The sequence below is a fragment of the Perca fluviatilis genome, chromosome 18 (assembly GCF_010015445.1).
Source record: "Perca fluviatilis chromosome 18, GENO_Pfluv_1.0, whole genome shotgun sequence".
In the NCBI taxonomy this organism is placed as follows: domain Eukaryota; kingdom Metazoa; phylum Chordata; class Actinopteri; order Perciformes; family Percidae; genus Perca; species Perca fluviatilis.
In genome coordinates, this window is record NC_053129.1 from 32,452,037 (window position 1) to 32,476,889 (window position 24,853).

Sequence of the window (24,853 nt, forward strand, 5' to 3'; positions counted from 1 at the left end):
GAAATATTAAAACCTGCCTGTAATGATGGGACTATTCCCATGCTATACTCGTTAGGGGTACTGCTGTAATCATCCCTCCTGTCCTGTCTTCGTAGTGGAGCGGTTCCTTTTCGTAGACCCAACTGAAGCTGCAGCTAATCAATATTTTCCTTATCGATTCAAAGGGTGGTTCATGGTTTGGTTCATAACATGTCAGAAAACCATAAACCCCGACGGCCACGTCTCATTTACTATCATAAAAGACAAAAGAAAATCTGCACATATTTCCAAGTCAGAAGCTGGAACCAGATCATTTTTACCCTCATCTTTTACAGTGCAGTGACCAATTCACTTTCAATGGACATACACAGTAGAGCCCGACCGATAAAGGATTTTTAAGGCCGATATTGATACAAATATTTGGTTATTTACAAATCCCATATTCCGGCCGATATATATATATATATTTTTTTTTTTAAATCCAGAAACGCGTAACAAAACATAAACAGATTTCCCAAACATTAGTTATTTGGATTATTTTGGAGTCCTCACTAAAATATTTTGATAATGCAGTTTAAAAATAAGTAAATATTGTCACAACAGAACAGAGGAACATCAAAATATATTAAAGTTCGGATACATAAAATGTATAAAAATACAAACTTAAGATATGAAACTTTAGGTCCTTTGAACAAAAACACAATAATAAAAAAAATAAAAGAGTGTTGCCAACTGGGAGGTTGTAGAGCGCCCTCTGGTGGACAAACTACACAACGCCAACACTCGGAACATGGTTGGAGGGGGTTTCGTCCGTTTTAATTTTATTTTTGAAATATTCATTTATCGGCAATTATAAATGCCGATACCGATAGTTTGGAAAATGCTTAATATCGGCCGATAACATCGGCCCGCCGATATATATCGGCCGGGCTCTAATACACCGTGACGGACCGGGATCAAAAAGCGGCCCCGACATTTGCAACGCACCGGCGCTATTTTTGTCAATAACCTAGCTTGGAAATTAGGAACTCTGCCTTTCCACGCATCAGTAGTGACCCATAGGGGTCCATAAGGGGGGGGGGGGGCCTTCTGGCGTTTGCCAAAATTCCACATGGCCAGTCCGTCACTGGACATGCAGCGTGAAAGTGTTGTATTAATATATCATTTGTATGCAACTATAGACTATGTATTGAAACTCTTCCTGCAGTCATATTCCACAGTTGGTCTAATTCTCAAAACGTACCACAAGAAAACTTAGTTTTCCAGACCCCGAATTAGCAACTTTGAGTGAATTTTTTATTTTAAAAGGCAGTTAATAGGGTGAGACGTCAGTCTGACTCGTGGCTGCTCATGTTACCAGGAGGGAAGATCTTTTAAAAGCTGTTCAGACGTCGACTGTGGCATCAAATATTTGGCTACGTTTCATTCACTTTGGCAAATAATCAGCTGCCGTCGGGCGATTTTAAACCCTAAAATACCCATATTTTGGCCGCTGAAGACGTTAATTCGTTGTATTAAATTTTTTTTTTTTATGTATCTACCAGCGGTGCCTCTGGACGATAAAGTTGACCCTGACGGATGTGCTCACTGCAGCAGGAGGAGGAGGAGGAGGAGGTGAGCTGGAGGGCGCCGGCCGCCGCCTCAGTTGGAAATGTCGGCGCTGTTGTTTCGGTTGCCGCATTTGTGGTGGACGATGAGCAGGACAACGCCCAGGAAGAAGCAGACCGAGCCCACGGTGATGTACGCGATGCCCAGGAACGGGTTCTTGCCCCCCATCCAGGAGATGGTGCTCAGGATCACCCGCTTCCTGCCCTCGAAGCTTCGGACAGGATAATCTGGGTTCAACTGGTTAAAGGTGGGAACAGTGGGGCGCAAAGCAGACCCCCCTACAAAGGAACAATGGCTGGGTGGAGTAGAACACTGTTTCTGCAATGGGGGTCAGTGTCCCACTAGGGGTACTCTGGAGGACTGCAGGGGGTACGTGTCCCCCTAGGGGTACTCTGGAGGACTGCAGGGGGTACGTGTCCCCCTAGGGGTACTCTGGAGGACTGCAGGGGGTACGTGATATTTTTTGCAAAATGTTTTTCAGTTACAAAGCTGGAGTTATTTGTACTGTCGCTTTTTTTTGTCCCTGTTTTTGAAGTTTGTCACCTTTTTATGAAGGTTTTGTCGTTTATTTTGACCTATTCTTGCCTTTCTTCCTTACTTTTTTCTACTGTATATTTTTCAAAGTTTTTTTTCAAAGTTTGTCACTTTTTTCGAAAGTTTGTCACTTATTTGAATTTTCTGTCACTTTTGTCACTGCCAAATGAGTTGCTACAAAGCTAATTAAGACTATCTTTATGTAGACTAGACTTTTTTTTTCTACCAAAAATGTGATGTTTTTGTCGCATTCATTGGACCTCTTTTTTTTGTTGCTTTTGGACGTTTTTCGACCTACTCTTGTCTTCCTTTTTCCTATTGTCTTTTTTTTGTTTGTCACATATATAAAGTTTTTTTTCACTTTTATCCAAGTTTTTCTCACCTTCATTGGACCTATTCTTGCCTCCCTCCCTCCCTCCCTCCCTCCCTCCCTCCTTCCTTCCTTCCTTTGATTTTGGATGTTTTTGTCACTTTTTTACAACCTACTCTTGCCTTACTTCCCTCCTTCCTTTTTCCTCTTCCCCCCCCCCCCAAGTCGACCAACTCTTGTCGACCAAGTGTTGCCTTACTTCCTTCTACCCTGTTGCTTTTTTCCAAGGTTTTGTCATTTTTTTCAAAGTTTATGTCGCCTTTTTTTAATTAGCATTTAAATCTTATTCAGTTACAAGGCTGTTGTTTAGTAAATCCATCTCTGCCATTGCTGTGTTGTTCCTCTTCATATAGACTTTCTTTTCTACCAAAATAATCCGCGCTGGTCAGGGGGTACGTGGCTTAGAAACACAATTCAAAAGGGGAACACCATTTATCGAAGTTTGCCAACCAGTGACATAAAGGATACTGTAGACGACCTCCAGTGTGTAGTTTCCTCGGGGCAGCGTTGGAACCATGCTGCTCTTCTTGTTGATGATGCGGTAGAGTTTGCGGAAGGTCGGCAGGGCTGCGGTTCTCATCCACACGATGAAGTCCTCGTTGATGAAGCCGTTGTTCCCCGGGTCAGCGTCCAGCTCGTAGACAGGCCTGCGCCAGTTCAACGGCTTCGTGGTACCTGAATCAGAAGGAGAAAAAAAGAGCAGCGATGAAGTTTTGTTTAACTAACCCAATGAATCCCTACAGGGAAAGGTTTTGTAGTGATGGCAAGATGAAGTCTCATGACAAACTGATTCGCCAACAAGGGGGTAAGCGAGCATCCGGAAAGAGGACTCCTATGGGGAGACTATGAGGCTAACAAGCCATCACCTCCCGTTAGCATCCCATTGACTCCCATTCATTTTGGCGCCACTTTGACAGCGAATAACTTTACATCTGAAGCGTTTAAAGACTATTTTTTCTAAAGAAACACGACAACGTATAAAAGGCTCCATTACCTTGTACCTCACGTTATGGCTCTGTAGCAGACGTTTTTATAAAAATAGGCTAACGATTGGGTCATAACCACGCAACTTTCTGTCACATAAACAGATTGGATAACATGGGCGCCGGAATAAAAATAGCTGTGCTGCGCTGCTATACTTACACGTGTGCTATATAGTTTTTATATTACTATGCCTACATTATTCTCTTATATTGTCCACATTCAATGCTGGTCTCTAGACTTTATCCTTGCACTATTGGACTTATTTGCACCATAGCACCATGACACACACTCTCATAGAGCACCTTACCATGCAGACTGAATCACAGGGTCAGTCCCTGCCCTGTCACTGTTTTTTATTTAGTATCTTTTCTTTTATGGTCAACAGGATGATAAAATAACAAATCCACATGAATAATATATTCATGTGGATTTGTTATTTTATCATCCTGTTTACAATGTATGTGTATGTTATGTGTGAGGTATTTAAGCTACTGGGACCTTGAATTTCCCCTTGGGGATCAATAAAGTATCTATCTATCTATCTATCTATCTATCTATCTATCTATCTCAATGACAATAAAACACAATATATTGTGCAGACTTATTAATTTTACAGACATCCTGAAGCTGATTGCAGAAAATCACTTCTCCCCCTCCAACATATTGGTGAGAGATGACCCTGACGGGCTGCCGCCGATACCTTGAAAAGCGGCCGTGAGGTTGGGGTTGCCTCCGGGGTTTCCGAACTTCACATGCTTGTCGGTCCACCAGGCGATGCCCGTGGTGTTCAGAGGAATCGGGATCCTTGTGCCGTTGGGGTCGTTGTAAAACAGCTCCAATGTGTCTGCGGTCAAAGGAGAAGACAGTCGATTAGAAAGAATTCGTCACAATCACACTCAGAACTTTTGGTTTCGGGGTCAACAGGGCAGGTTAACTGGCTCACCGTTGAACATGCTGTTGGCGATGGCCCCACACGGAGCAATTGGCTTGTTTTCATGAAAAGCGTATGGCTCACACTCCTTACTGGGACTCTGTGAATGATTAGGAGGAGATTAAAAGATAAATGGCACCACCTGCAGGTATGTGCCTGTAAACAGAAATGTATCAGCCTAAAGCGTGATTTATACCCTGGAAATCCAGAGATCTCGCGAGAGCACAATTTGAATTTGCTCAGCGAGTCCCTCTGGCATTCAGTAATGATGCTCATTAACTATGGCGTTGTAGCCGAGCTGCACCAATCACATCGGTGTATCTGATATAGGCGGGCCAGAGGCGAGCTAAACAAAGGACGACAGTTTAATCTACCAGTTAGCTCCGCTGGTAGCTAAGAGTTTAATCTACCAGTTAGCTCCACTGGTAGCTAAGAGTTTAATCTACCAGTTAGCTCCACTGGTAGCTAAGAGTTTAATCTACCAGTTAGCTCCGCTGGTAGCTAAGAGTTTAATCTACCAGTTAGCTCCGCTGGTAGCTAAGAGTTTAATCTACCAGTTAGCTCCGCTGGTAGCTAAGAGTTTAATACACCAGTTAGCTCCACTGGTAGCTAAGAGTGTAATCTACCAGTTAGCTCCGCTGGTAGCTAAGAGTTTAATCTACCAGTTAGCTCCGCTGGTAGCTAAGAGTTTAATCTACCAGTTAGCTCCTCTAGTGGCTAAGAGTTTAATCTACCAGTTAGCTCCTCTGGTAGCTAAGAGTTTAATCTACCAGTTAGCTCCTCTGGTAGCTAAGAGTTTAATCTACCAGTTAGCTCCTCTGGTAGCTAAGAGTTTAATCTACCAGTTAGCTCCTCTGGTAGCTAAGAGTTTAATCTACCAGTTAGCTCCTCTGGTAGCTAAGCGTATGGGGCTCTGGATACGTCACCCTGTGTATTGTTGTGATTGGTCGTAGTGTTAGCCAATTGCATGCTTGGTGCCGCCCCTCGAGCTGGGCCATTTTCATTACTCAATGCCAGACCCTTAATCTTTCTGATTTGGGTCTGGATTTCCAGACTACGTGATTTATGCTTCTGTGTAAAATCTACGCCGGACCCTACAACGTAGCCTGAAGTCACATCTTGAAAAACTACACGTCACGGCGACGCACGCCACTTGACCGTGGCTTGGTAGCGTTGCATTTACTGTACTAATAATGTAATACTGTTCATTTAAGAAAAAAGACAATGTTTTTATGATAACAAAGAGGTTTGGTTTACTTCATGGGCTGTTTACTTGTGTCATTACATCATCAGGGTCACATAACTAAATATATAACCAAGAAATGTATTCTGGGATTCATCCAAAACTTTATTTTGTTCGGAAAAGTAATAAACATTTATTTATTTTTTTTTCACAGCAGACATGTCATAGTAGGAAAAGCACAGGTGTATTCAAACCCATTACTGATGGCTGCATTCCACTTAGGAGAGGTCCTGGTATTAAACCATTAATGATGGCTGCATTCCACTTAGGAGAGGTCCTGGTATTAAACCATTAATGATGGCTGCATTCCACTTAGGAGAGGTCCTGGTATTAAACCATTACTGATGGCTGCATTCCACTTAGGAGAGGTCCTGGTATTAAACCATTACTGATGGCTGCATTCCACTTAGGAGAGACCCTGGTATTAAACCATTACTGATGGCTGCATTCCACTTAGGAGAGGTCCTGGTATTAAACCATTACTGATGGCTGCATTCCACTTAGGAGAGGTCCTGGTATTAAACCATTACTGATGGCTGCATTCCACTTAGGAGAGACCCTGGTATTAAACCATTACTGATGGCTGCATTCCACTTAGGAGAGGTCCTGGTATTAAACCATTACTGATGGCTGCATTCCACTTAGGAGAGGTCCTGGTATTAAACCATTAGTGATGGCTGCATTCCACTTAGGAGAGGTCCTGGTATTGTGCATGCTGACTCATTGAAATAGCTTACTGGGACACTTGATGGAATTGAGCCATCGTTAAGGTTATCAATTTCAGCTGTGCATTTTCGTACTAGGACAAGTCAAAATGTCTGCTGTGAAAAAGGTCCATTTTCATTGGACAGCTGAAGCCATGAACGCATTCTACCAGCATTTGGCTGGGAGATGGTGCTATATTCTGAACCCTGTGTGTTATCAGAGATGCCATGTGGAAGTGAGTCCCTACCATGAGGGAGTTCACGTCTCCATTCAGCTGGCTGTCGTCTCTCGACTTGACGTAGCGTCGGTGGTTTTGGTAGAAGTTGGAGAGGCCGTAATACACGTAGACGTTGCTCTGTTGAGGAAGATAAACGTATAAAAGACAAATTGTTCAAACTGGCTGTGGGAAGATTTATTACAGAAAGTATTGGGAAGTATGTTTTTTGCTCACCTCATATGGCTGGTCCAGGTAGAAAGGTATGGTGCAGGTACAAGGCCTCGTGCTGTTCCAGCTGAAGTTCTGGGAGCAGTTGAAACAGGGACTGGACATGTCGATGCCTGTGTAATCCACCTGTAGACACCGAGAAAGAAGTGGATCTACACGGCACTTTTAAAAACAGTAGTTACTAGTGGCGATTTTAGACCCTTTTTTGGAACCTAAATTTCATCTCAGCCCCCCTAAAAATTATAATAATAAAAAAATCAATTTTAGTGCTTCAAGTTAGAGTTTGCAAACATGTCTGTAAGTGACAGAGGACAAACAATTACAGGTTCAAAGAAACAGGTTTAATATCCTGTGACGCTGTCGCCAATGCTATGCACCTGTAACCCAGTCCAGGAAAGTAAAAAAAGAAAATATTTATTTATTGTTTACACCTCATTATCAATTAATTTGATTCTGGTAGTCCATAAAGGAACTTTTGTATAAATTTTGCATTTATCCTCTGTTATAATAATAAATACATATAGTCATTGTTATCCAGTGAAATTACTGATTTAGCAGGGGGAACACTTTTGCAATGCACTGTATCCAATATTTGTGTTAAACCATTCTGAATTAAATATCATGGTTCTGCAGAGACGTCCCGGCCGACAAGTCGTATCCTGCAGTCTAAAGAAAACAATCTTTTGTTTTGGTACAGATCCTTGCAAAAAAAAAAAAAAAAAAATATCACACTATAGTTAATTTAATTTTAATATTTTTCAACAAGAATGAGAATAACGATACAAAAATGATCATTCCCTCCAATATCGTGAATCATATCGCTATCAATCAAAAATAATCGCAATTAGAAACAGTATCCTGACTGAACGTTGACATAATGCCATTCTGTGATTATCCTTCCTTTAATATTAGTCTAAAATAAATCATAATTTCTGCTTTTTAACTCAAGAATTAGGTATAATTTCATGTAAATGAGGTTTATTGACCACGAATTCCAAAAATAATACGATGCATAGTCGAATGGAACACAAGGGTTAACACTAGAACGAAAAGAAAAATAGTCAATCTGTAACCAGGTCACAGCCGTGACTAGTTGTCCGACACAATGATAGATTACACACACTGCATGTGCTTTAGTGGGAAGGACAAGTGGTCAATTATATGTTTGAGACAGTAACAAAGATGACCAAGCCAAAGGAGAAATACAAGGACAAGTATTGTGGCCATTTAAATGGCCAATGCTGCCAGCAACACATAACTTGGTCAGATGTCTGTTATATTATGGGAAACAGTACTACGCCAAACTCCATTTAAAAATCCTCAATTTTAGTGTTTGGTCTAATATCCGTCACTAAATCTGACCAAAAGTGTACTATTTTACATAGATTCCAACGTCTATTAAATATAAACATGCTTCACGCGTTAGTGACGTATTTTGGAGAAAGATTATGGGAAGAGTCAGCTGACAACACAATGTTGTATAGGTTAGCCTAGCTAGATGTTGATTGTATTATTGAAATGAAAGCTGCTTTTCGGTCACACATATGCCGAATTTACCGGAGGAACATAACGTTTCGGAAGATGTTGAAGTTAAATTACAGAAGACGTGGAAATCTGCAGATATGCAAGGTCAGGAAAAATTACACAATTTTTAAATGGAATTTGGCGTGAGTGGTCGGAGTTATACAAGCCAGCTCCACGGGGAATGTGACTATATTATTGTGTCGCTGCGTCCTTGTGTGTTGCACGGCTAATCCAGGCGGGCCATATAACGTTACCTCAAACTCCTTGATGTTGTTGGACGTTACGAACAGGCCGATGCCGATGGGGATGAAGAGGAGTCCGATGATGAAGAAGGCAGGGAGCACGGTGCCCGCGGTGAGGATGGGCTGCCAAGCGGGTAATCTCTGCTGTTTAAACGCAGTGTTCTCGGGCTTCTTGCTGCGCAGAGTCCCGCCGCCGGGCCCGGACACGGTTATATGTCCATCTTCGTCTTTGGCGTTGTAACTAGACGCCATCATGATCGCTGCCCGAAATCGACAAGTTGTTGCTAGCGCCGTTAGCTCCACCAGGAAGTTTACAAACAAGGATATGAACGCACCACGTGGTGACGTCACGTCACGTCACGTCACTATGTAGGGTTTTTTTTTGTCACTATGTAGTTATGGAGCGTAACTATGTAGTTACATAACTACATAGTTGTTATAGTTACATAGTTGAGCAACTGAAAGAATTACATTTTAAAATATTGCACAATATTTATATATATATATATATATATATATATATATATATATATATATATATATATATATATATATGACAATAAATGTGAATTTTGTAAAATTGAAGAAGTTCTGGAAGAAAATTGAAAACTATTTCAATATTCAGAAGAATCACGTAATTAAACTGGAAGCAAAAGATGTTATTCTTAATTATGATAACAAAAAACAAAACAATACATAGGATTGTCAACCTATTCATTCTACAGGGGAAATTTCATATCCATAAAGCGACATTTTCTAAATCTCGGCCAGCTTTTACTCACTTCAGAATTGAATTTCGGAAATGTTTGAGTCTATCCAAAAAAAAAGAGCCGTGTGCGACCTCGGCTCGCACGCTATAAATGGGGCGCGCCGGCAGGATATTACGTCATTTTGACGTCACGATGGCGTGCGCCACCTTGGATGCGTCTAGTATATAAGAGCCATTACCCCCTTGAGCAAAACAGTGCACACCGTTTTGAGACTGGCCGTACCCCAGGCCTATACCACGTGCTGCTGGGGTAAGTGTCTCATTTCCTGATGCAGCACAACCCAGTTTATATAAGCTACACCGTATCAAAACAGCCATTCATAAAACACTGCAAAAAATCATCTTGAATGCCTCAGTGTTTATTTTTTATCAGACAAATCCACTGGTAGTTAAATGCAATGTGTATTATCATGCATGTCTGACAAACAGCCAAAAAATAAAAAACACTTAAAAATGGGGGGAAAGTGTCTTTATTGTGGGCTTTTCTAAAGAAAACAAAACTGAAAACTCCCAAGTGCCTTTTTGATCAACACAAATAATACATTCTTATGTTTATTATAGAGTCAAATACACTTTAAAACTACATGCCATTGATTTACTTTGGTTACTTTCCATACACTTAAGTAATTCAGCAACTTTCCGAAGCAATTTTTAAATCCAGCGTAAAACCAACATTTCCACTGTACAGTAAACTGTCTGTGTTCAGATTTTTTTTATATTTCTGCCCTTCTATGGAACACATAAGATATAACTATTACCTATAATTTACCAATGAATGTTTGGTAAAAGAGAATAGAAAGTGGGTGCCCTGGTATCTCACCTGGTTGAGCGTGCGCAGTGGCCTGGGTTCGAGCCCGACCCATGTCCCGTTGCTGCATGTCGTCCCCCTCTCTGTCTCCCCTTTCCTGTCTTTTTTTCAATCTATTTTTTGGGGGCTTTTTGGGCTTTATTTGATAGGCGGATGAAGACAGGAAAGTGGGTAGAGACAGTGGGGACGACATGCAGCAAAGGGCCGCGGGTTGGAATCGAACCCGGGCAGCTGCAGTGGACTGCAAGTGATTGACCCTTAGTACATGGGGTGCACGCTCAACCAAGTGAGCTACCAGGGTGCCCCTCCCCTTTCCTGTCTTCATGCTATCCTATCAAATAAAGGCCATAAGGCCCAAAAGAGAATCTTAAAGGTGCCCTGCCACATGTATTTCATGACTTTGTGGTAATGTCTGAAGTTCTACCATGGAGTCTAACATTTTTTGTGGAAAATAATGCCTTGGTTACCTTGTTTCAAGCCATTCTAGCGTGGTATAGAAAGCCTGCAGGAAGACTCAGCTCAATTTCTGCCAGTTCTCATTAATATTCAACAAGCTAAGCTGTTTGAATCTGATTGGCTAACAGCTAGCCAATGAGAGCCTGGCTGTCAGAATCCTTTACCCAACCCAACTGGGCGAGCTCATGAATAGTAATGAGCTCAGGCTACATGATGTCAGACTGACCAGCTTTTGTAATTGGTCTGATTTCGCTGCTTATTTCTGTCCAGTGGCTAGAGCTGACAGAGGAGGCAGCAGTTCATTTTCACATTCACCACATAACACAAACACATATGGACCTAACAGATTTAAAAAAATGCAAGTAAAAACGGTTTTGTGTGGCAGGGCACCTTTAAAAAAGGGAGAACAGGCCCGTTGTGCTGACTCAGACACGTCTCCAACCCCTGAAGCCCTCAGCTCATCGTTCGTATGACATGATCTCTGTGGCAATCCGAGCATGCTTTTGGTTCGGCTTGAAGATATTATAAGAGAGACGCCTTTTAGATTTCTTCTCATGACATCACAGATCTCAGCTTATGGTCTGTTTGCTGAGGCGGCGTCCATCACCTGACCTGTGGTAGAAAATTACAACACGTGTGTTTCCTTGAAGGCCACATTTTAGTCTCATTTTGGTTCAACAGTAGCATTTATTTTCAGACTGCTACCCAAACAGCAGTGGCGATAATGACACCCTCTCGAAGCCTAAGTCCCTGTCTCTGAAAAGATGTATATCATGTAGCCTATGTGTGTTCAGATTTTATTCAGTTATGACTCTAAGAAGCAGTAGCCTACACAATTTTGATGCAAATTGCATTTTATTTGTTAGTATATGATAAAACTAGAAGACTTAAAGAATCCATTGGTAGTGTACCAACTACTACATCATGATAGCTTTTCAGGAAGGGGATTTAAAAGAAATGCTCCATAGTTAGGTTATATTTTGGCGAGAGAAAAACTGGCACGACCATTTTAACCCTCCTGTTGTCCTCGGGTCAGATTTGAGCCATTTTCAAAAAGTTTCTATATCAGAAATTTGGGTTTCCTTCAACCAAATAAAAAATAAATAAATAACGTGGATGGCTTCCTACAACGCTCGTCAAAAGTTTTATTTAATTTTATAGCATTTGGAGGGAAAAAAATGATAAAAGAACGTTGAAAAAAGTGACAGAAATGTCAGAAAAAGCTTCAAAAACGTAGGAAAAAAACAACATGACATCATGACTTCGCGTAAACATACACGCCACTTTCCTAAAGCCAAGTGGCGTGTTATCCGTACGCATTTTGAGCTATCCGTGTGTATGTCTACGCTGTATACAGCGGACGGCAGTCTGCAACGTCACAGCGTAAACATACACGCCACGTGACACTTTCTAAAGCCACGTGGCGTGTTATCGCTACGTTTGCGTTTAGGAAAAGAAGAAACGTGGAAACGTCACACGCCGGCCACGCAATCGCAATGTAAGTCAGTGGAGGCCAAACGCCAAACACTTCATGATATCAGTGATAAACAGTGACAAAAACATCGGTGGAAAAGCAACAAAAACATTGAAACTTAGAATTTTAAATTTTGACCCAGATAAACAAACATTTGCATAGACAGGAAGACAACACAAGGGTTAAAAGTCTGTAGAGCTGCACTTGTGAGTTGCTGTAGTGCACGTGTCAAACTCGAGGTCCGTGGGCCACATCCGGCCCCGCATATCAATTAGGTTCCTAGTTTTTGTCGCTTTTTCCGCCACTTTTTCCAGTGTTTTTTTTTTACGCTTTCGTGATCTTTTTTGGCACTTTTTTCACTGTTTTTGCCGCTTTTACCAACGTTTTTTTTCTATGTTGGCTAAGGAACTTTTAAAAAAACTTTTTAAGGACTTTATGTCGACAACACTGTAAGTGGGAAGACTTAATAATTCATACTATAATACTGTCATAGATGTTTGACTTTTCTCTTAAATAAAAGATTGTCAATAAACTATACATCTGGTCCTTGATATGATTCTATTTTTTCCATTGTGGCCATCAATAAAGTCTGAGTTTGACACCCCTGCTGTATGTTCATGTTTGAAAAGAGTACATTAACGTAACTGCTTTGGGGTCAATTCCTAATGTAAACATTTATACTTTTAATAATGTACCAGGTTAGAGGGAACCTTGTATATTTGTAGGATCTCTTTCATATCTAGGCCAGATCGCTTTTGCAACTGAAATGTCCCAAATCAACACTGAATTGGAAATCAAACCGGGACCTTTTTTAATCAGAATCGTATCGATTTGTAAAAATCAGTGGTGAAACCCAGCCCTACATGGAACCGTTACATGAAACATAAGCGCAGAAAATTAGTTTTAATGGCTGTTGAGTTGTGCCTTGTTTAGCAGCGTGTGTTAATATTATGGAGGTTTCCTGGTTGATTCTCACACGCTGTTTAAGTCACTCTCACACACACATAGACACACACACACAAATAAAGGCTACAAAGCAATGCCATACTTGGTTCAGAGATAAATATTTTTTTTATTTTGGTGCCTGTCACAAATCGACAATTCATTCTTGTCCCAAACAATTCACAATGCTTCAGTGAGTGGAAAAACCTCCCAAAAGCGATGGTGAAATAAACACATGCAATGAAAAAATGTAAATGATGACAACAAGTCTGGAGCTGCGGCCAAAATGATCACCAAGATGAAGTTAATCAACACGCACTCCAATTGCAAAAGAGACATGCAAAGAGGTGCTTCAGTGGCAATTAAAAATATCATAAAACCTGCCTTTGAAATTACATAAAATATTTCCTGAAACATGTATAGTTGCAAACTGAAGGTCTGAATGAAATAAAAGTGTTTGGAATATCACACACACACACACACGCACACACAGTCCCATTTGTGTTTTTATACTGATGTGGCCTGTGACTCATATTTGGCGGGAGATTCTGTGACAAACTCAAACATGAAGCATTCGCATTGGGTTGTTGCCATGGCAGCGCTCTTGTGCTTCAGCTTTTGCCTCCTGCCGCAGAGGCAGAGCCGCACACCATTGACTTCCTCAGCTCGATTTTCATCGACTGGCTCTCTGCCCGCGACTCTAACCTCGTCACCGTCGATACGCCCAGAAGCGCCTTGCTGCTCGGTTTCATACCTTTTGACAGTGGGATCCGCGTGGCCGCGCTCCGAGCTGGCTGCACATCCGAACTGGCCTGGAAAAGAAACAACAGAGCATCATTAGGAAATGATTTGGATCATAGCAAACACAGAGTTGGGTTGTTGTTAATCAGTCCCTCCAGGATTTTGCGTCCTTGTTTTTTAGATTGTTGCGGCCCAAAATGCACGATTTTGTGGAAGCTTTTGTAAAAAATTGCGATAAAAGTTGCGATGTCTTTTATATTTTTGTTGCAATGAAGTTGCGAGAGACAGTGAAAGATGTAAAAAAAAATTTAAAAATAAATAAAGGAAACTGAGTTTTCCTAGTGACCTTACCAAAAAGGCTCAGGATGCTGATGTTGATACAATATGAAAAGGGCTGGTGGATTTAAAACTAAAAATCTGATCATATGTGTTAGTGGCTTGTTGATCTTTACATTGTTAGTTAATTTCCTATCCTATTGTCTTCATATCAGAAACAAGGAAATGAATTTGGCGACGCAGGTGTGTTATGTCAACCTGTTCTCACTTCCGCTTGGTCAGTGGCTCTCAGAGTCCCATACTGATACAAAGTCTGGCACGGGGGACTGCTGGGATTGGTTGAAGTCACGGGAAACTCCGGTTATTGGTCAAATTTGCTGAAAAGTTGCGGTGGTTTGCAAGTCGCACCAAATTCACGATGATTGGTTGAATTTGCGTGAATTGTTGCAATCGCGACATCGCGAAATCCTGCAGGGACTGGTTAATAGTTCTTATGTAAGTAACTGTGTCGTAGAAATGCTATCGCAGGGATTGCACATGAAGGAAAGGTGAGCTTCCCATTGAGCATGTTTTTTTACCTGGATCACTACTACATACAGTATTACAATCCACCTCAGACATTTCTGTCACTGAGCGGCTCATTAAATTTGTTTGGGGAATAGGATGGTAGGCAATCTTCTTAGCAGCTAATACGGTGGGAAAAACGATGCCAGACGCGCACAAAGCAACATGATTTACGCTTTCATTTAAGTTAATACTAACCACGTAAAATCAAAGAAGCTGCAGGAGCAGGAGTTAAGCACCGTCCAAGACGATTGTGATTGGTTTAAAGAAATGCAAACAACCGGGGCGGCCTCTAGCTCACCCAGTAAGAGCGTTCGCCCCATGTAGGTTGAGTCCTTTGCAGCGACCCGGGTTCGAGTCTGACCCGCTGCCCTTTGCTGCGTGTCATCCCCCATCTCTCTCCCCCTTTCTGGTCTATCCACTGTCAATAAAGGGAAAAGCCCCAAAAAAAGAAATGCAAACAACGCAGAGCATTTTTGTTTTTTTCTCCTATCCGAGAATGTATTGGTGGTGCAGCCAGACTTTCCTCCACAGCGCTGTGGACATAGAGCTGGCAATGCGAGACTAGCTGTGATGAAAATGATCCTTTTCTCACCTTATAAGCTGCTGAAAAGATTGCCCACCATCCACTGGGTTTCTGTCTAAGTGACTGAAGTGTCCAAGTTATGCTTACTGGGTCTGTTTACACGAGTGTGTGGAAATTAATTAATTCACATCAGGTTGGGTAACAATATGAGGGTTTTATAGCTGCTTATCTGTCAATGTAAGTTCTTAAGGTGAAAAAAGTGAAACGTCAAAATTGGTCACTTCCTGCTCGTGTTTGGTTAAAAGGAGTGAATTTGGCAGTTGGGGAATTTGTCCCCTAGAAAGACCTTTTAGAAAGGCCTCTCTCTTGCTCTGTGATGTGGGATTTAATGCATGTTAAATCATTCCAGTGTTAGTTCATACCAGTGAGATCATATGTTCATAAACTCACTGTTTTATACCTGGAGAGAGTGCTATCTAGGGAGCACCCACCACCTGATTTCATATTGAAACATTTCAGAAGCAACTGCAACGTAAAAGATTAGACATTGTTCAGAAGTCACAACGTATTTAGAAAGACAGAAAGAAAGATGGAGGACATGATGCTCTCCAAAGCTCTCACCACTGACTGTGTCGGCCTGGAGGATGCCGTGGTAATGGGTGTGATCGTTATGCTGCTTGTCATTTTGCTCTGAGTCATCTTCGCCATCGACGGTTGACGTGGAGAGCGGAGTACCGTTCCCGTTGACATTTCCTTGCTGCTTTCTGAGCTCCTGAGCGTCAGAACTTGACCGCTGCAGCCCTCGGAAGGTCTCTTAAACTGTGGACCCAAGTGGATGTGGATCTTGTTGTCCTCTGTTGTGATGATGTTGCTGTTGCCGTTGTATTTCCTGAAAGGCGCTGGCCCATGTGGCTTCTCTGGGGTCATCTTGATCACCGTGCGGCTTGCGGTAATGTCGTGAGGCTCCGATGAAGCGCAAGCTTCAGCCACAGGAGTGGTGCTGACCGTGATAATGGACACCGGCGACTGATGTCTGTCCGAGCTGCAGCCGTTGGTTTTGTCCGGACTCTTGGCCCTGGAGATGGTGGTTATCGTGACCGGGGATTTGGCGCGATCGAGACTTCCCAACAGATCGTTTTTACTCTTTGAGGCCACGGTTGTGGGCTTAGGGACGATCGTGATGCGAGGCTTCTGAAGGCCGAGGGTCGGGATGATGGTGGTGCTGGAGAAGAAATCCTCGGCTCTGGGGCTGGTGATCTCCAAGGTGGCGGTGCTGTTCTCGTGATCTGGGGTCACGCGGATGTGCAGAGGCTGGCCTGGTTTGGTCATCTCCGGTGGATGAAGCAAAGATGCACGATTTGTCTTGTCAGAAGTGGTCTGAGTGAGTATGATGGCCTCCTTCTTTTTCATCCAGGGTATCCACGATTTTCTTGCCCCGAGTTCCGCTGAAGCTGGAGGGTATCGCTCAAGAACTGTTGGTTTTTTAAGACCCCGTTGTCTTAAGTTGCTCATTAAGTGGTTTTCCTCGAGGACTGATTTCCGGATGAAGCCGGCCGCCGTATCTTCCTCAGCAACCTCACTCGCCATCACATCTGTCTGCACTGCGGTGGAGGTAACCGGGACATTAACCATCCTCTTACCGTTCAAACTGGGCCTCAAAGCGCAACTGTAGCGCTTCGTGGCTTGCAGCTCCTTAGTAAGGTTGGCAAAGTCATGGCTCATGCTCATCTTCTTCTCTTCCTCCTCCATGAACCTCTGCTGGAGGACAGAATAATCCACCTGCAACTGGGAGAGCTGGTCCTCCTTGTTCATGAGTTCATGGATTTTCTCCTTCAGGGCCTGGACGTCCGCCTGCAGCTCTCTGGTTTTAGCCTCCTCCATCTTGCAGCGAATTCTAAGCTCAGCCTCTGGACTCGTAACCTCGCCTTTCTCTATGGCTTTGTTTCTGGCAATCTGACTTTTCATTTCTTCCAGCTGCTTAGAAAGGGTATTCGCTTTGTCTTGCTCTGTTCTGAATTTCTTCTCCAATAGATCATACTCGTCTTCTGTTTTCATTAAATCTCCTTCTACTACCTCAAGTTGTTTGAGCCTGCTTTTAAGCCTTTCAATTTCTAACGTGAGCTCTTTTACTTTGTTGTCTTCATCTGGATTCCGGTTGTCCATGTTGGACCACTTTCTCTGTGTTTCCCTCTCTGTCTCCTCAAGTCCGTCCATTCTTATTTCCATACCACCTAGCTTGGTATTTAGTTCCCTACACTTTCCCTCTTCACTTGCAAGTTTAGTTTTTAACTCGTCTTTCTCTTTGATGAGGCTTGTCATTTTGATCTCCATTTCTGATTTGAATTTGAGAAGTTTTTTGCTCTCCTCAATCAACTTCTCTGTGACTTCTGTTACCTTGCCCTGCTCTGCTTTGAACATCTTACTTAAATCGTCACTTTTCTGTTCTTCCTGTCTAAGTCGCTCCGCCATGTTCTTCCTATCATCTACCAGAATAACTGTAAAGGACTTCAACTTCATAAGATCATCTTTGAGGGCCATTTCTGCCTTTTCGAACCTTGACTCAGAGCACTCTAGTTCTTTCAACCGAGTCTTTACCGTCTCCAGCTCACCACCCAGATCCTTCACAACGCGTTTCTCTTTTTCCAGGTTTGAATGAAGCTGAGAGCACTCTGTTTTGCTCCTACTGAAAGCCCCCTCCAGTTTCTCCAGTTCAACCATTCTCTTCTGCAGTTTGTCCACCTCCAGCCTCAGCTCCTTGCTGTGGTTCTCCTCACCCTGAAGCTTTTTCCTCAGCTCCCTGCACTGAGTCTCTGCTTTGATTATCTCCTCATCCTTGCCCTCCATCTCCAGCACTCTCTTCCGCAAATTCTCCAGTTCGGTCATGAGAGATGAATCCCCGCACTCCCCTTTGCTGATCTTCTCCCTCAGCTCCTGCAGGTCTTCCTCGGATTTTTGCAGCGCCTTGTTGCTCTCCTCCAGCTCTTCGATCTTGTGCGCCAGTCCGGCCAGCTTTAGCCTAAGCTGTCGGCTTTGGGACTCCTCGTTGGCCAGTTTGGCCGTCATCTCCTCGTGTTCCTGTGCAAACTTAGCCACCCTGTGCTCCAGCTCGGCCTCCAGCTTGAGGACTTTCTGGCCGTCCTCCTTGGCGTTGTCGGCAACCGCCGCCAAACGCTGCTCTTTCTCCTGCAGCTTCTGAGTGAGGTCCTGGAACTTCTGGCTCTGTTGGTCGATCTGCTCGATATGCAGCTGCCGCTCGTCTACCAACATCAGGGCAAAGGACTTGAGCTTGACCAGCTCCGCTCTGACCTTCTCCAGCCTCCTGCTGTGGTCCTTGTCCTTACGAGCCTGGTAGGCCTTCTCCTGCTCTAGCAGCCTTTTGAGTCTAAGAGACAACAGAGAGGGGAACAGATGAAAAGGATAAACTTCAAAACCCTCTACAAACCCCTTCATGATCCCTCCCATACATATACATATCAACTTCTCACTTCATAGAGCACCACCAGATCCCTCAGATCGGCCAATGGAGTGGAAAAAAAGGCTGGCTCCCCAGCTCTGGAACAGTATGGGAACAACTCAAAACGTCTCTTAAGATAACTAGGATAACAACTCAATCCCTAACATAAAGTGTGCTAGTAAAGGGAAGGTTGGCTGGCAGTGGGTTTAGTAGGGCTTACTTGGAACTGCGACCCAGCTAACTCCGTCAACAACTCCACACAAGCGACCAGCCCCTTCTTCGTTTGTTGATGGTGTCTCGTTTTAAGTTTTTATTAGTGGTTCGTCGAAAAGGAAACAAAGCTGGCAATCAACAGCATTCGGGCTTCAAGGCCACAGTCAAAGGTGCTCAAAAATCAAATGTCTCTTCAGTGCCAAGAGCTACACACAACATCGCTGATTCCGCGATAACAGTCTCTCATCAGCTTGCTGAGACTCAATCTTCTTTTTAACTCTGAGCCCCTGCGGTTTGCTGATTAAGCCCCGTCCACTAACAGCCAGCCAAACAAAAGAAGGAAGGACTAAAGACTACTTAAAAGGCACACTGCTCACCATAACAACAGCCTGCCGGTAGCCATTAGACAGGTTGAGTCTGTGGATGTTTTTAAGACGCGCCTTTAGACGCACTTTTATTCTCTGGCTTTTACAGTAATTGTGTTTTTTTCTCCTGTATTTTCTGTCTTAACCTGTATTTCATGGTTTTAATTTGTGTTTCAACTGGTTTCTATTTCAATCTTCTCATATTTCCACCCCAGTTATCCACCCTTTTTGTTTTTTGTCTTTTTGTTTGCACTTTGGTCCAAACTTGTTTGCTTTTGAAGTGTTATATAAATGAAATAAACTTGAAACTTGAAAATGCAAGATGTGAGTGGGTGTTAATATCAAACAGATGACTGACTTAATTCGACATCAAAATGTTTAGAAGTACTCTTACAAACATGAATAATTGGAGGCAGAAAATGAATCCTCATCAAGTATCGGATGGGGTGAAGATGGTGCACAGACCAGACTCAAGGCATTTACTTTACTTTACTTAATTGACACAAAAATACAGAATGCTCGCCTGTCAATATTCAGGTAAACAGTTCTGCAGTCTAGGTCTTTTATTGTGAAAGGTAAGAACAGAAGGAGTGGATCTGGTATGCGCTGCCTTTGTCAAGGTTGAAAGGAATAAAGTTTGTCATCTTGGACGGTTCCTGGTTCGGACTATGTACCTTTGTGTTGTTGTTTTTAGCAGCGTGAAGCTCAGAAAAACTGACACTCCTTCGAAAAAAGATCACGTCGCTTTATCGTGTTTAATATTCGCGGCCCGTGTGACAGTACTCGTGTGACAAAAACTAATGTTGGAAAATATATATTGACGTGCGAGAAAATCCCCCTCTGGTGTGTAAATGCCTTCAGACTGAGAGCATCGAGCACCTGATCCTGGATGGGAAGGCAGGCAAGCAGAACAAAAGGCAGCAGCAGGGAACAAGCGAGGGAACAAAAGAAAGAAAAAAAGAGGCTGATTAAGGCCTGTTCAGGTTCAGTAAAGGGAGGAATTGGAACCGCAGGGCAGGAACTCCACTACGTAATATGCAGGTGTCTTGATTAGGGAGCTTTAGTAAATTTCTGCTGTGACTTACCCAACTGATCACAGTCAACCACTTAGAGCCTGATAGTACACCTAATACATGTTCATTCATTGGGTATACGCATTTTAACAGAAGAGGAAACAGATCTTGACGGGTCACAGTAGTCGGTGCAACACCAACTCTCATTCTTGTTACAAGCTCCATTCCACTCCATCCTACCTCAACACCAACTTGCAAATCTCCAGTTTGTAAATAAAGTCATATTTTGTTACACCTAACAATGAGTCTGACCGGTATTTTCCACCAGGCATGTCTGCGCTGCGTTCCGGAGGCACCACGAGCAATCACGGCCATTCAAGTCAATGCTTGCTGTTCCACCAGCCGCGCCGCTAAAGATACGTGCAAGGGCTATTTTCATGTGAGGAGCAGGCCTTTCGGACAGCCGGGCAGGAAATGAAACCGCGAGAGCATCCAGTCAGTTTACCAACCCCCCCCACCAAATATCGTTTATGTCTCCTCTACAACACCACGGAAGACGATTGATTCATCTTGGAGGTGGAAAAACATAATACCACATCACAGATTTTTTTTTAAAACACATATTTGTCCTGTAAAGTACTTGCAGAGACAATATAATCTGTGAGTCGAGCAGGCAAGATGCTCCATATCTGAGACGCTTCCGGTGTGGTATGGCAGACGCGCCTGGTAGAAAATGGCTGTTAGTCTGCTCCTGGGTCCATCCACAACTGAATCTTTACACTAACACTGGTACGTTCCTTGGTCCAGTTTTTGGTGCACCAACGTCACTAATCACAAGTGCTAAAATAACTCTGTAACGTGCAGGCTTGCTCCAAAACTGCAATATTGTTGATTTCGACATCTAGAAGTACTAAGGCCGGGGTATAGCTACTTGAAACAAAGTAGTTTGTACAAAGTGTCATCCAACATCATCTTATGGCACAGGCTGTTCTATATTTTTTATTTTTTTTTTTTTTTGTTTTTTTGAGCGTAAATATTCGCATAGGGAGGAGGTCGGAGTGCATGTTTGGGTCATAAACACAGGGCTTTCAAGCTGGGGAGTGAGAGTTCGTGTCCTGGAAGAAGTTAACGGGAAAACACGAGACATTTCCCCTGGAAACGGGTGTTTGTGTCCCAGGAGTACTACTTAAGGGGACCAGTGTTTTAAAGGTGCTGTAGGTAGGATTGTGAAGATCCAGGACTTAGCCAAAAAATGTGAACATCGACAACTTCTCAGTCCCTCCGCCCTTTCTGCTAAAGCCCAAACAATCTCCTAAGCTCCTCCCCCCACAAGGGAGAATGAATGCGTGGGCATGAGCAGTGATTGACACGCAGTTAGACACCCCCCCTGGCCTTGATTGGTGCATCTGAACAGGGAGTGGTGGATTTTTGCAAATCACACTACAGGCTGTAGGTGGTGCCAGAGGAGCTGGATTCTTTTTTTAATGACCTGCTTCATGTAGTTCTACTGGAACATAGGGTCAGTTACAACAAATATGACAGAAAGGTAGTTTTATAAGGCTTACCTACTGCACCTTTAAACCAAACCCCAATCTTTTTTCTAATCTTAACTAGTCGTTTTGGTGTCTAAACTTAACTGCCACATGACGGTCACCTTTTGTCAGGTAAACCCAACTGCAACGGCCACTAAACTTGGTAATAAACATTTGTTGAATGGCAAAAGTATTTATACTTGTTTTTTTCTGCACTTGAATGCAGAGCAAAATGCCTCTACAGTGTGCAATTGTGCCAGCTTTAAAGTTCTGAAGACAGATAAGGGAGAAAAAAAGATAATCCAGTTGACTTGACATGCATACGTTCAGGTATCTTACTACTGTATCTGGATGTCTGAGAATCCTTATAGACATGATGATTTCTATCTATGAAACTTGCATCCAGACCGGATCTCTGGGATAAAGCAGTAGTAAGAGGCACTGCAGAGCTGCCAACAAAGTTCAAGAGAATTCAGCAACCTATTTGTAGATGTTTAACTAATCTCTGCGGGAGTCTGTGTGTGTGTGCGTCTGAGAGAGAGAGAGAGAGAGAGAGAGAGAGAGAGAGAGAGAGAGTCTGCTGCAGTTTTCCTTTAATGTGGGTCACCCACGGTCACATCGGACACTCGCATACATCAACAGGTTTCAGCACAACAAGTGTTATTCAAGTTTAAATAAAAAAACATGTTTCCCAACAGATGCCAGACCTTCACAGTCTGCTTCTACTGTGTCATATCCCCCCCCCCTCCTGCCCCCGTGAAACTCTGTTCAACTTACCAACAAGTTGGGATGATGCAGAGCAGGTTGATCCACATCTGAGGAAGGTTTTTAAGCTGAGCAGAAGCCAGACTGCTGCTGCTGCTGCTGCTGCTGGTGAGTCTATAACGGGGCCAGAGAGGGTGAAGGAAGGAGGGGGGGCCCAGCTCCGTGGGGAATTAAAGCCATCACATTCCAAACATGTCATCGGTGGACAATGAAAAAAGTTGGATGTTGTGTTAAACAGCAGCGCTCCGCTGGCTGGTGATGTCATCAACCTCTCCATATATGGCCACAGAGGCCCTGCCCTTGTTTGGACACTGAAGAGGAGGAGGGGTTCAGAAAGCTCTTCCCCATGGGGATGGGGGCGGGGGGTGGTGGCCCTAAATGTTTTCTCAAAAGCCTTGAAATCTTTTAGGATTTTAAAATAACTTAAACTTTGTGTCATTTCCCCTCAGTCTCTCAGACTGAACCGACAAATCAAAAGGAGCAAAAAAATTCAATTCCGTCTTCAGCGTAATGTAACAAAAATACATTTCAAGATTAGAAACGCTGTTTAAGCCAGCCATTAACCTATGTTAAGTAACTTTAAAATAGTAACATCAATTTTTGCTTCTCTTTAGGTGACAGCAGTGAAAATGAGTCATCCTCAACATTTGTTGTGTTCTGGTTTCAGAATGACATACACTTAGATACAGAACAGGAAGGGGTGTCAAGCTCAATTTCACTTATGGCCACCCTGGGAAATGAGAATCACATCAAGGGCCAGACATGTATAGTTTATTGACATGCTTTTATTTAATTAAAAACGCAAATATCTTTGACTGTATTATTGCATGTCCCATATAGCCTTCTCACTTACAGTTTGGTCCACATAAAGCCCTTCAAAAGTTCCTCAGCCATCATAGCAAATCAAGCAAAACAGTGATTACATTTTTAAAAGTAGAATTCCACACAATGAAAATGAATATGAAAACTCTCTGCTTCTGGGGGAATTTCTGAGTCTCAAAGTCAGAAATCTGCCAAATTCTGCTTTGAGTGTTGCGTAATTGCAGTTTGAAAAACAGTTTTTGGTTTGGTGCACAACTAGGTGAGCCAAAATCTATTGTCAACCTAAATCAAACTTTGGGGCGGATCAAACTTTGCGAGGGCCTTTAGTTTGACACAATGTGCTCTACAGGATGATTTTTTTCCTTGGCAACTATAATGCTTTTCCTAAATATTTTTTCATTCTAGTATTTCAAATGGCTAAAAAAATAGTGCAAATAGCTGCCGTAAATGGAGCAGATGCGGGGTCCGGACCACGTTATTATGGATCCCACCCAACTTCTAGGCAAGTCCCGCCCTACGAAGCAGCCCGATTGGTATTGGCATTGGCATTGACCTTGATTGGTTAAGGTTAGGATAGTCGACTGGTCAGGGGAAAGGACCTGAACAAATCGGGTTCCGTTACCTTGTGTAAGCATGGACGCCTGGCCAATAGTAGCATGTGAATGCTATTGAAGGAAGGGTCTTGCAAAGAAGTTGTGTGGGTTCCACAATAACGCCCCCTGACCCGGCTTCTGAGCCCCGAATGTTTCTAGCGTCTGGCTCCGCCCCTGCTCTTCCTCTTCTTCTTTCTCCCCTGTTTTTGTTCTCTGTTCTCTGGGGAGGTGTCAGTACCCGATCCGTTCCACCGGCGCTGTGGTACGAGGATTTACGACACTACCCAATCTGTTCCCACGCTCCACGTTAGCCTCCACCGGGAAGCTAACGTTAGTTTAGCTAACGGTTAATTTGGCTAACCGCTAGCTGATTGTAGCGGTCTGCCGTTAGCCTCCACAGTTAGGCTAACGTTAGTTTAGCTAACAGCTAATTCGGCTAACCGCTAGCTGAGACGGCATGTAAACTTTAAAAGACCCTCAAAATAAAACTTGAAAATAAACGTTAACATATATAACAGCTGTTACGTCAGATCTACTTGTGCTCATTTAAAATACAATCACTCAATACTTGTCTTTATTGTTATAACTGTAAAGTCTTAATTTAGCTGTAGCCTGCTTTTCCCATTATGTTTGACTTAGCGTTATTTTAGACTGAATCTAGCTGTCCATTCTGCCTGCACGATCCGTTCTACGCATGCGTTATTTTAGACTGAAGGCTGTTGGCTAGCGGTTAGCCGAATTAGCTGTTAGCTATCCCGGTGGAGGCTAGCGTGGAACAGATTGGGCAGGTCGTAAAACGGTATTATCATCTGCGCATACGTGTCATCTTGCACATGCGCAGAACGGATCGTGCCGGTGGAACGGATCGGGTACTGACAGGAGGAAGGACAGCTGGCCACATTTAAGTTCAAACATTTTTGTCCTTTTAAAAAAGTGTTGCTCTAGTTTTGACCTTTTTGTCTGCTGTCCATCTTG

At 43.0% G+C, this 24,853-nt stretch overlaps 2 protein-coding genes across 6 annotated transcripts in view; both read right to left on the reverse strand.

Annotated features, from left to right (window-relative positions):
- Nucleotides 1-1,498: 1,498 nt before the first annotated feature.
- LOC120547298 (cell cycle control protein 50A-like) lies at nt 1,499-8,899 on the reverse strand. The gene is made up of 7 exons (XM_039782838.1): nt 8,578-8,899; nt 6,806-6,925; nt 6,602-6,709; nt 4,419-4,506; nt 4,176-4,319; nt 2,960-3,166; nt 1,499-1,814 (listed from the first exon to the last, which is right to left on the reverse strand). The coding sequence occupies exons 1-7, from the start codon at nt 8,818-8,820 to the stop codon at nt 1,621-1,623; spliced, it is 1,104 nt and encodes a 367-aa protein (XP_039638772.1). The 5' UTR covers nt 8,821-8,899; the 3' UTR covers nt 1,499-1,620.
- A 1,999-nt stretch (nt 8,900-10,898) lies between these two features.
- The window catches only part of LOC120547299 (filamin-A-interacting protein 1), a 50,129-nt gene continuing 36,174 nt past the window's right edge, over nt 10,899-24,853 (reverse strand). Inside the window, exons 5-8 of one of the 5 annotated variants that reach the window (XM_039782842.1) lie at nt 15,743-18,503; nt 15,582-15,646; nt 13,769-13,826; nt 10,899-11,210 (exon numbers count right to left, since the gene is read on the reverse strand). In XM_039782842.1, the coding sequence (XP_039638776.1) occupies nt 11,202-11,210; nt 13,769-13,826; nt 15,582-15,646; nt 15,743-18,503 (2,893 nt within the window). In that variant the 3' untranslated portion in view covers nt 10,899-11,201. Of the gene's footprint in view, nt 11,211-13,120; nt 13,827-15,571; nt 15,647-15,742; nt 18,504-24,853 lie in introns of those variants that run through there. The other 4 variants (XM_039782841.1, XM_039782843.1, XM_039782839.1 and 1 more) reach the window with 4 other exon arrangements.

Excerpts from the sequence above, each read along its gene's own strand:
- LOC120547298 (XM_039782838.1), bottom strand. The coding sequence starts at position 8,820 with ATGATGGCGTCTAGTTACAACGCCAAAGACGAAGATGGACATATAACC. Across the intron at positions 6,926-8,577 it reads ACAACATCAAGGAGTTTGAG|GTGGATTACACAGGCATCGA; the intron begins GTAACGTTATAT and ends CGGTGTCTACAG. Across the intron at positions 4,507-6,601 it reads GAGACGTGAACTCCCTCATG|AGTCCCAGTAAGGAGTGTGA; the intron begins GTAGGGACTCAC and ends AATCATTCACAG.